Source organism: Coregonus lavaretus, assembly GCF_964263955.1.
Source record: "Coregonus lavaretus genome assembly, chromosome: 2".
In the NCBI taxonomy this organism is placed as follows: Eukaryota; Metazoa; Chordata; class Actinopteri; order Salmoniformes; family Salmonidae; genus Coregonus; species Coregonus lavaretus.
Window position 1 is genome coordinate 85,931,211 of NC_139989.1, and position 12,831 is coordinate 85,944,041.

General features: G+C 42.4%; 1 protein-coding gene across 1 annotated transcript; it reads left to right on the forward strand.

The window, feature by feature from the left end:
• Positions 1 to 1,241: 1,241 nt before the first annotated feature.
• LOC311142249 (NLR family CARD domain-containing protein 3-like) lies at positions 1,242 to 9,907 on the forward strand (the record flags this gene model as incomplete). Its single annotated transcript, XM_084177865.1, has 8 exons — positions 1,242 to 1,662; positions 2,866 to 3,009; positions 3,529 to 3,645; positions 3,953 to 4,037; positions 4,167 to 4,395; positions 4,839 to 6,642; positions 6,904 to 7,077; positions 9,673 to 9,907. The coding sequence occupies exons 1-8, from the start codon at positions 1,595 to 1,597 to the stop codon at positions 9,905 to 9,907; spliced, it is 2,856 nt and encodes a 951-aa protein (XP_084033991.1). The 5' UTR covers positions 1,242 to 1,594.
• Between the last annotated feature and the right edge of the window lie 2,924 nt (positions 9,908 to 12,831).

Consider the following 12,831-nt stretch of genomic DNA (forward strand, 5'->3'; position numbering starts at 1 on the left):
TTCTGCCACACATTTTCTATAGGATTGAGGTCAGGGGTTTGTGATGGCCACTCCAATACCTTGACTTGTTGTCCTTAAGCCATTTTGCCACAACTTTGGAAGTATGCTTGGGGTCATTGTCCATTTGGAAGACCCATTTGCGACCAAGCTTTAACTTCCTGACTGATGTCTTGAGATGTTGCTTCAATATATCCACATACATGATGCCATCTATTTTGTGAAGTATACCAGTCCCACCTGCAGCAAAGCACCCCAACAGCATAATGCTGCCACCCCCGTGCTTCACGGTTGGGATGGTGTTCTTCGGCTTGCAAGCAACCCCCTTTTTCCTCCAAACATAACGATGGTCATTATGGGCAAACAGTTCTATTTTTGTTTCATCAGACCAGAGGACATTTCTCCAAAAAGTAAGATCTTTGTCCCCATGTGCAGTTGCAAACTGCAGTCTGGCTTTTTTATGGCGGTTTTGGAGCAGTGGCATCTTCCTTGCTGAGCAGCCTTTCAGGTTATTTCGATATAGGAATCGTTTTACTGTGGATATAGATACTTTTGTACCTGTTTCCTCCAGCATCTTCACAAGGTCCTTTGCTGTTGTTCTAGGATTGATTTGCACTTTTCGCACCAAAGTACGTTCATCTCTAGGAGACAGAATGCGTCTCCTTCCTGAGCGGTATGACGGCTGCATGGTCCCATGGTGTTTATACTTCATACCCATGGTGTTACTACTGTTTGTACAGATGAACATGGTACCTTCAGGCATTTGGAAATTGCTCCCAAGGATGAACCAGACTTGTGGAGGTCTACAACTTTTTTTCTGAGGTCTTGGCTGATTGCTTTTGATTGTCCCATGATGTCAAGCAAAGAGGCACTGAGTTTGAAGGTAGGCCTTGACATACATCCACAGGTACACCTCCAATTGACTCAAATTATGTCAATTAGCCTATCAGAAGCTTCTAAAGCCATGACATCATTTTCTGGAATTTCCCAAGCTGTTTAATGGCACAGTCAACTTAGTTTATGTAAACTTCTGACCCACTGGAATTGTGATACAGTGAATTATAAGTGAAATAATCTGTCTGTAAACAATTGTTGGAAAAATTACTTGTGTCATGCACAAAGTAGATGTCTTAACCGACTTGCCAAAACTATAGTTTGTTAACAAGACATTTGTGGAGTGGTTGAAAAACGAGTTTTAATGACTCCAACCTAAACTTCCGACTTCAACTGTGTGTATTAAAAATGTCTTACATTTGACACTGTACAACCCAGATTTCTATTTCTATGAGAGTGAGGCTATCTCTGATATTAAACCATCAATTGATAGATTTTAAACAAATACATGTCTGTCATTTTACAACCAACCCCATGCCATGATTAGATAGAGAAATAACACATCAATCTCTTTCCAAGTTTTTTTAAACAATAAAATCTAATTTACCAACATTTCTGAAAATGGATATATAGCGTTTTGGAATGAAACTCTTGTTTCCCCATCTGAGCTCAGAGTAGATGAGAGACGTAATGTTTGTCTCTGTTGTGTTGAAGTCCAATCAAGCAGGAGAGACCAGCCTCCCCTGTACCCAGCTGTGTGTCCATGAAGAGTGACAAGTCTATGGATCATCCTATAGTGTTTAGAGAGGGAGACTTTTCTAGTGAACAAAGGTAAGAAGAACTCATGGGTCATGGTCAGTGAGTTAAACAACACTGTCTCTAGTAATTTCTCCTCTCCCATTTTACCATTTATTTTACCACTGCAAATTGACTCAGTACTGGTACTCCTTGTATATAGTCTAGTTATTACCTCAACTACCTGGTACCCCTGCACATTGACTCAGTACTGGTACTCCTTATAGCCTCATTATTGTTATTTCATTGTGTTACTATTTCCTTTTTTTATTTAGCTAATTTTTCTTACTTTTTAACTGCATTGTTGGGAAAGGGCTCGTTAGTAAGCATTTCACAGTAAAGTGTACAGCTGTTCTATTCAGCGCATGTGAGAAATACAATTTGATTTGAAGGTCATTGGCTCTAACGGTAGCTAACCGAGCATTCAGAGGTTGAGACAGCAGGTGAGAGAGAGAGAGAGAGAGAGAGAGAGAGAGAGAGAGAGAGAGAGAGAGAGAGAGAGAGAGAGAGAGAGAGAGAGAGAGAGAGAGAGAGAGAGAGAGAGAGAGAGAGAGAGAGAGAGAGAGCGAGAGAGAGAGAGCGAGAGAGAGCGAGAGAGAGAGAGCGAGCGAGAGAGAGCGAGAGAGAGAGAGCGGGAGAGAGCGAGAGAGAGCGAGAGAGAGCGAGAGAGAGAGAGAGAGAGAGAGAGAGAGAGAGAGAGAGAGAGAGAGAGAGAGAGAGAGAGAGAGAGGGTAACAGTCAGCCAGATTAGGCTACAGGTAAAGAAATAACCTGGCTGTTGTTGACAAGCATAGGCCTATTCAGTTCATATCCATGTTATTAATATTTCATTCAGAGATTGAAATTACGACCCCATCCTCAGTAGCCTATTCCAGCAGGCTACTGGGCAACAGAAGCACTTCCTACCTCAACATCGTCTTGCTATTCATGTTAAATAAATGAATCTGTCAATTTGAACTAAGCAAGCTGCTAAATCATTCAGCTTACATCTTGCCTACATCTTGCCCAGGCTACTGGAGGCTGTCTGAAATAAGATGTAGGCCTATCAGGGTCTATGTTTTGGCCTAGTTTTCAGGCCTTGTGGGCGGGTTTTGAGTAGTCATTGGGCTAGAAAAAGTAATTGCATTAAATAACCTGACTGTTTGGATGTGTCTGTTACTTAATGTTTTATTTCTGAGAGATTATGAATAAAAGAGAACACTGTGTTAACCGCAACCAACATGCTGCATCTCTGTTTAGGGGTCAGTGCTCTAAAAGGAGTCTCTCTGGGGAGAGAGAGGAGGGGGGCCCTGCCTCTAAAATGAGTCTCTCTGGGGAGAGAGAGGAGGGGGGCCCTGCCTCTAAAATGCGTCTCTTTGGGGAACATGACACCAAAACTAAGAGATGAGCTGAAAATATTGTTTAAGAATTTATTTTCCAAAACGCTATATAGGAGATTAGATTTGAGATGTGATTTAAAACCATTGTTTAGCTGGAATGTAATGTTCGTATCCTGTATATTTGACTGTGATGCGTGGTTGTCTCACCTAGCTACCTTAAGATGAATGCATTTACAGATGCCATATCTTAATTTGACCCTGTTTCTCACAGCAGGAACATAATCCTGCAGCAATAGCAAATGTGTATTTTTAGGTGGATTATAATTAAGGGATATTTTCTGAAGGGGTTCATACATTTTTCATCAGGGAAAATCAAGTCTGACATTTTAAAGTGGAAATTACACTTTAGACGCCTTTATAACGCCTTGTAGTGGTTTAATAATTTCTTTAAACAATAAAAGCTAATTGACCAACATTTCTGAAAATGGATATATAGCGTTTTGGAATGAAACTCTTCTTATGTTTCACCCATCTGAGCTCAGAGTAGATGAGAGATGTAATGTTTGTCTCTGTTGTGTTGAAGCCCAATCAAGCAGGAGAGACCAGCCTCCCCTGTACCCAGCTGTGTGTCCATGAAGAGTGACTGGTCTATGGTTCAACCTCTATACTTCAGAGAGGGAGACTTTTCTAGTGAACAAAGGTAAGAAGAACTCATGGGTCATGGTCAGTGAGTTAAACAACACTGTCTCTAGTCATTTCTCCTCTCCCATTTTACCACTTATTTTTGTTGTTTTCATAATCCGTAGGCTAAACCTTTTTTCCATTTTCATAGTCCTGAAACAATATCAAACAAACACAACAATCCCTCCCTGTGTGTGTGTGTGTGTGTGTGTGTGTGTGTGTGTGTGTGTGTGTGTGTGTGTGTGTGTGTGTGTGTGTGTGTGTGTGTGTGTGTGTGTGTGTGCACTCCCTGGATGAGGAGATGTAATCTCATGTTTTGTCCACAGAAACCAACAGGAGAGATCAGAGTCAGAGATTCTCAGTGGTCAGTCTTCCCAGAGTCATCAAACAGACCTGGCCTCCATATTCAGTGTATGTGGTCCTGTTATGTACATTTGTTTTTGTTTACCTCAAGTAAAGTTGATCTGTCAATCATTCATTCATGTGTTAATGAGAAAGCAATTATTCTCTTGCTTAACTTATTTACTTGATTTATTTCAGTTGCTTGAAGAGAATATTATGACATTTGTGAAGAACGAGCTGAAGATGTTCAAGAGGATTCTTAGTCCGGAACTCCCAGAAGGCTTTGAGAGTCAGAAGCAGGATAAGGAAGTGGTGGATGCTGAAGATGAGAAGCAGGAGAGCAGTGCCAGAGAGGGGGCTCTGAAGATCACACTGCACGTCCTGAGGAAAATGAACCAGAAGGAGCTTGCTGACACACTGGAGAAAAGTAAGAGCTGTCTGCCTCATGTTGAATGCTGTTTTAGAACATTTAAATGCTGTAGCTAAAGTACAGCTAAAGTAGCTGTGTAACTCAATGATATTGTAGCAGCCTTAACACAACACCTAGTGACCTCATCAAGTAGCAGCAGGGATGTGTTGTTGTGTTGTGTTGTTTTGAGAGAGAGAGAGAGAGAGAGAGAGAGAGAGAGAGAGAGAGAGAGAGAGAGAGAGAGAGAGAGAGAGAGAGAGAGAGAGAGAGAGAGAGAGAGAGAGAGAGAGAGAGAGAGACAATAATAATATAATCAGTCACACCAGTCTGTAATGCATTAGGAAAACATTTATACAGTCAGTTAAGCGAAGAAATTATTATAATTTAAAATGTATAACAGTCCTAGAATACTGTAGGCATTAAAACAGACGTAAAATTAATATCCTCTGTGTTATTTCTAGATTCAGATGAGCTTGCTGTGATTTGCCAACGTAAACTCAAATCTAATCTAAAGAAGAAGTTTCAATGTGTATTTGAGGGGATCGCTAAACAAGGAAACCCAACACTTCTCAATAAGATCTACACAGAGCTCTACATCATAGAGGGTGGAACAGGAGAGGTCAATAATGAACATGAGCTGAGACAGATTGAGACAACAAACAGGAAACAAGCAAGACCAGAGACTGCAATCAAATGTAACGACATCTTCAAACCCTTAACTGGACAAGACAAACTTATCAGAACTGTGCTGACAAAGGGAGTTGCTGGCATTGGAAAAACAGTCTCTGTGCAGAAGTTCATTCTGGACTGGGCTGAAGGAAAAGCAAATCAGGATGTCCAATTTGTATTTTCATTCCCTTTTCGGGAGCTGAATTTGATGAAAAAGGACAAACACACTTTCATTGAACTTCTCAATCACTTCTCAATGGAAACCAAAGAATCAATAATCTCCAACTATGACAAGTACAAAGTTCTGTTCATCTTTGATGGTCTGGATGAGTGCCGACTGCCCCTAGACTTCCAGAAGAACAAGATCTGTTGTGACGTCACAAAGTCAACCTCAGTGGATGTTCTGCTGACAAATCTCATCAAGGGAAATCTGCTTCCCTCTGCTCTCCTCTGGATAACTACCCGACCTGCAGCAGCCAATATGATCCCTTCAGGGTGTGTTGACCAGGTGACAGAGGTACGAGGGTTCAATGACCCACAGAAGGAGGAGTACTTCAGGAAGAGATTCAATGATGAGGACCTGGCCAGCAGAATCATCTCACACATAAAGACATCAAGGAGCCTCCACATCTTGTGCCACATTCCAGTCTTCTGTTGGATTTCTGCAACAGTCCTTGAACACATGTTGAGTACAGACAAGACAGAAGAGATGCCCAAGACTCTGACTGAGATGTACACACACCTTGTGGTGTTTCATACCAAACAGAAGAATGAAAAGTATCTTGGGAAAGAAGAGACACGTCCACACTGGAATAAAGAGAGCATTCTGTCACTGGGAAAACTGGCTTTTCAACAGCTTGTGAAGGGCAATCTGATTTTCTATGAAGAAGACCTGAAAGAGGCTGGCATTGATGTCAATGAAGCCTCAGTGTACTCAGGATTGTGCACACAGCTCTTTAAAGAGGAATGTGGGCTGTACCAGGACAAGGTGTACTGCTTCGTGCATCTGAGCATTCAGGAGTTTCTGGCTGCTGTATATGTGTTCCTCTCATTCATCAACAACAATGAGAATCTAATGGCCGAACCTCAATCAATGTTCAGCTACTTTTTTGCGCTGTTCAGAGACTACAAGCCTGAAGTTACAGTCTTCAAGAGTGCTGTGGATAAAGCCTTACAAAGTGAGACAGGAAACCTGGACCTGTTCCTCCGATTCCTTCTGGGCCTCTCACTGGAGTCCAATCAGAAGCACTTACGAGGTCTACTGACAAAGACAAGAAGCAGCTCACAGAGCCATGAAGAAACAGTCAAGTACATCAAGGAGAAGATCAGGGAGAATCCCTCTCCAGAGAGGTGCATCAATCTGTTCCACTGTCTGAATGAACTGAATGACCATTCTCTAGTGGAGGAGATCCAAAGCTACCTGAGCTCAGGAAGTATCTCAGAAGAAGAACTGTCACCTGCACAGTGGTCAGCTCTGGTCTTTGTGTTGCTGACTTCAGAAAAGGAGCTGGATGTGTTTGACCTGAAGAAATACTCCAGATCAGAGGAAGGTCTTCTGAGGCTGCTGCCAGTGGTCAAAGCCTCCAGAGCTGCTCTGTGAGTACATAAAATGACATTTAAGTACTAATCATCAGGAAGAAATATTCAGTTTAGAGAAATATATGTATTATTGAATAGCATATTGAATCAATGCATTGATGTTCACATTAGTATAACACTATGACCATACAATTATAGGAGACGGAAGATTAATCTATAAGTTGTTTAAGAGAATAAACCAAATGCATCTGCCATTGTCCTTCTACACTACTGGTGTTAGATTAACAGTTTGTGAAATCATGATGATCTCTCTGTCAGGCTGTCAGGCTGTGGAGTCACAGAGGAAGGCTGTGCTTCTCTGGTCTCAGCTCTGAAGTCAAACCCCTCACACCTGAGAGAGCTGGATCTGAGTAACAATGACCTGAAGGATTCAGAAGTGAAGCTGCTCTCTGCTGGACTGGGGAATCCCCACTGTAAACTGGAGACTCTGAGGTCAGTATTCCTGTAGTTGGTCAACAAGTGATAACTGTTCACCAGATCCACATGTGTTTACCAGGCACACATAGTCCACACCATATGTGTTTGGACAGTGAAGCTTACAGTTTTAAATTTGGTGCTATGCTCCAGCATTTTGCATTTCAGATATAATGTTTCATATTAGGCAACAGTATAGAATGTCTCCTTTTATTTAAAGGTATTCATATATACAGTGGGGGAAAAAAGTATTTAGTCAGCCAACAATTGTGCAAGTTCTCCAACTTAAAAAGATGAGAGAGGCCTGTAATTTTCATCATAGGTACACGTCAACTATGACAGACAAATTGAGGAAAAAAAATCCAGAAAATCACATTGTATAATTTTTAATTAATTAATTTGCTAATTATGGTGGAAAATAAGTATTTGGTCACCTACAAACAAGCATGAATTATGGCTCTCACAGACCTGTAACTTCTTCTTTAAGAGGCTCCTCTGTCCTCCACTCGTTACCTGTATTAATGGCACCTGTTTGAACTTGTTATCAGTATAAAAGACACCTGTCCACAACCTCAAACAGTCACACTCCAAACTACACTATGGCCAAGACCAAAGAGCTGTCAAAGGACACCAGAAACAAAATTGTAGACCTGCACCTGGCTGGGAAGACTGACTCTGCAATAGGTAAGCAGCTTGGTTTGAAGAAATCAACTGTGGGAGCAATTATTAGGAAATGGAAGACATACAAGACCACTTATAATCTCCCTCGATCTGGGGCTCCACGCAAGATCTCACACCGTGGGGTCAAAATGATCACAAGCAAGCAAAAATCCCAGAACCACACTGGGGGACCTAGTGAATGACCTGCAGAGAGCAGGGACCAAAGTAACAAAGCCTACCATCAGTAACACACTATGCCGCCAGGGACTCAAATCCTGCAGTGCGAGACGTGTCCCCCTGCTTAAGCCAGTACATGTCCAGGCCCGTCTGAAGTTTGCTAGAGTGCATTTGGATGATCCAGAAGAGGATTGGGAGAATGCCATATGGTCAGATGAAACCAAAATAGAACTTTTTGGTAAAAACTCAACTCGTCGTGTTTGGAGGACAAAGAATGCTGAGTTGCATCCAAAGAACACCATACCTACTGGGAAGCATGGGGGTGGAAACATCATGCTTTGGGGCTGTTTTTCTGCAAAGGGACCAGGACGACTGATCCGTGTAAAGGAAAGAATGAATGGGGCCATGTATCGTGAGATTTTGAGTGAAAACCTCCTTCCATCAGCAAGGGCATTGAAGATGAAACGTGGCTGGGTCTTTCAGCATGACAATGATCCCAAACACACCGCCCGGGCAACGAAGGAGTGGCTTCGTAAGAAGCATTTCAAGGTCCTGGAGTGGCCTAGCCAGTCTCCAGATCTCAACCCCATAGAAAATCTTTGGAGGGAGTTGAAAGTCCGTGTTGCCCAGCGACAGCCCCAAAACATCACTGCTCTAGAGGAGATCTGCATGGAGGAATGGGCCAAAATACCAGAAACAGTGTGTGAAAACCTTGTGAAGACTTACAGAAAACGTTTGACCTGTGTCATTGCCAACAAAGGGTATATAACAAAGTATTGAGAAACTTTTGTTATTGACCAAATACTTATTTTCCACCATAATTTGCAAATAAATTCATTAAAAATCCTACAATGTGATTTTCTGGAGAAAACAATTCTCATTTTGTCTGTCATAGTTGACGTGTACCTATGATGAAAATTACAGGCCTCTCTCATCTTTTTAAGTGGGAGAACTTGCACAATTGGAGGCTGACTAAATACTTTTTTTCCCCACTGTATATATATTTTACCGTTTAGAAATCGTGAATGATGATTAATGGTGAGAGGTTAGCATGTTTTGTTGTAGCCTCTGTTACTTTCTCACTCATTATTATTCATGATTAATTCATGATTTTTCTTAATCATTGCATCATCAGGATTAATTTAGTAGTGTTTAGAAACATGTTATCTACTCACTTAGACAGAAAATTACTCCAGTCATCATCCACCATTCAGTTACTATTGGACAAAACAAATCCCAAAACACAACCAAAACAAAAAACAAACTGCAAATGCAACCAACGAGTTTGGGACCAAATACTAAACTTTTGACTAGTTTAATACACTATAAGTGAATTGGTCAGAATACTTATGTATTAAAATACCCTCAAATAAAAGGTGACATTAAATACTGTCACCTCATATGAAACATTAGATCTCAAATCCAAAATGCTGGAGTATAGAGCCACATTTAAAATGTTAGCTTCACTGTCAAACTAGATATGGTGTGGACTGTATACTCAATACAATCTAAATCTGATTGTCTTTTGACTGATACTGCTTTTTTAAACTGGTCTGGTCAGTCTACTCAAATATTTGTATTATACATTTTTCTATTTATATGTTTCTCTCTACAAGCAGTACTTTGATAATTTCTAATAATGATACGTTAATTTATGAATAGATATGTCAGGTTTCAGGACACTGATATATCTGAATATGTTGAAAAACTATACTGCCACTATTTTCACCACCAAAGAATAGCAGTGTGGTTTTAATATGATTTGACTCTTTGCAGGCTGTCAGGCTGTCTAGTCACAGAGGAAGGCTGTGCTTCTCTGGTCTCAGCTCTGAAGTCAAACCCCTCACACCTGAGAGAGCTGGACCTGAGCTACAATCACCCAGGAGACTCAGGAGTCAGACTGCTCTCTGCTGGACTGGAGGATCCACACTGCAGACTGGAGAAACTCAAGTATGTAGAGGGTTTATGTCAATGTTCATATCAGACATGTTGGAGTTATCAGTCTAGTTAAGACAAACATTCTGACCACCACTTGGACTAAGTTATATAAAGACTGTGTGTGTGTGTGTGTGTGTGTTGTGTGTGTGTGTGTGTGTGTGTGTGTGTGTGTGTGTGTGTGTGTGTGTGTGTGTGTGTGTGTGTGTGTGTGTGTGTGTGTGTGTGTGTGTGTGTGTGTGTGTGTGTGTGTGTGTGTGTGTGTGTGAGTTCAGGTGTATCCCTCAATGACTGTCTGTTCTTCTGCTTACCGCTACAGTGTGGAACATGGTGGAGAGAACACAATGAAACCTGGACATAGAAAATGTGAGTGTTGACTGCTGGGAAGAATATGACTAAGAATAAGTCTTAATTCAAGTGAAGTCAAAGTCAAAGCCATCATCATTACTTACTTGGTCATATTAAATATCAGCTGTAGTTCTACAGAAGCACAAATCAGGGACACCAAAGTTTACAAAGAGTTGCTTTGACAATGTGTGTGTCTGTGTGTGGCGTGTTCGTGTGACTTTAGAAATGTGTGTGTGTGTGTGTAATTAATGGGAATAAGTGTGTTTTATATTACCATACAGTATAACATATGATCATTCAACAAATCTCAAGTTACCTTAACTTCTCCTTTTGATACCTAGAAACATCTACATTAAATGAATTAGTGAAAAGTGAGTTAACATATTAATGTGAATGATGATGATTTCTAATATTGTGTCTGGTTTCATCCATCAGATGTCTGTGATCTCACACTTGGCCCAAACACAGTAAACAGATTCCTCTCTCTGTCTGAGGAGAACAGAAAGGTGACATGTAGGAGAGAGGAGCAGCCGTATCCTGATCACCCAGAGAGATTTGAGGACTGTAGACAGGTGCTGTGTAGAGAGGGTCTGACTGGGCGCTGTTACTGGGAGGTAGAGTGGAGTGGGAGAGGGGCTGGTATAGGAGTGGCATATAAAGGAATCAGCAGGAGAGGAAGGGCTGGTATAGGAGTGACATATAAAGGAATCAGCAGGAGAGGAAGGGCTGGTATGGGAGTGGCATATAAAGGAATCAGCAGGAGAGGATGGGGTGATGACTGTAGGATTGGATGGAATGACAAGTCCTGGAGTCTGCTCTGCTTTGACAACAGTTACTCTGCCTGTCACAATAATAAGTCCACTACCATAGACGTCCCCTCCTCCAGCTCCCACAGAGTAGGAGTGTATCTGGACTGGCCAGCCGGCACTCTGTCCTTATACAGAGTCTCCTCTGACACACTGACCCACCTGAACACATTCCACTCCACATTCACTGAGCCCCTCTTTCCAGGGTTTAGGGTTTATGGTGTTGACTCCTCAGTGTCCCTGTGTCAAACACAACACATACACAAACACACTGGGAACACACACACACACACTAAACACACACACACACACACACACTGGGAACACACACACACTAAACACACACACTAAACACACACACACACTAAACACACACACACTAAACACACGCACACACACACACTAGACACAAACACACACACTGAACACACACACTGGACACACAAACACTGGACACACACAAACACACACACACACTGGACACACACACACACACACACACTGGACACACACACACACTGGACACACACACACACACTGGACACACACAAGCACACACACACACACACACACACTGGACACACACAAACACTCTGGACACACACACACACTGAACACACACACTGGACACACACACAAACACACTGGGGACACACACACACACACACACACTAGACACACACACACACACACAAACTGAACACACACACACACACACACACACACACACTGAACACACACATTGGACACACACACAAACACACTGGACACACACACACACTAGACACACACACACACACTGAACACACACACACACACATTGAACACACACACACACACTGGACACACACACAAACACACTGAACACACACACTGGACACACACACATTGGACACACACACACACTGGACACACACAAATACACACACACACACACACACACACACACACACTGGACACACACAAACACACACACACACACACCCTGAACAAACACACACACTGGACACACACACACTGGACACATTCACACTGGACACAAACACACACACACTGGACACACACACACTGGACAAACACACACACACATACACTGGACAAACACACACACACACACATACTAGACACACACACTGGACAAACACACACACCCACATTATACACACACACTGAACACACACACACACACACACACTGAACACACACACACACACACACACACACACACACTGGACACACACACAAACACACTGAACACACACACTGGACACACACACACACACACTGGACACACACACACACTGGACACACACAAACACACACACACACACACACAAACACACACTGGACACACACAAACACACACAGACATACACACACACACACACACACACACACTGGACAAACACACACACTGGACACACACACACTGGACACTCTCACACTGGACACACACACACACACTGGACACACACACACTGACCACACACACACACACACTGAACACACACACACACACACACACTGGACACACACACAAACACATTGAACACACACACACACACTAGACACACACACACACACACACACTGGACACACACTGGACACACACACACTGAACACACACACACACACACACACACTGAACACACACACACACACACTGAACACACACACACACACACTGGACACACACACACTGAACACACACACTGGACACACACAAACACGCTGGACACACACACACACACACTAGACACACACACACACACACTGAACACACACACACACATTGAACACACACACACACACACTGGACACACACACACTGGACACACACACACAC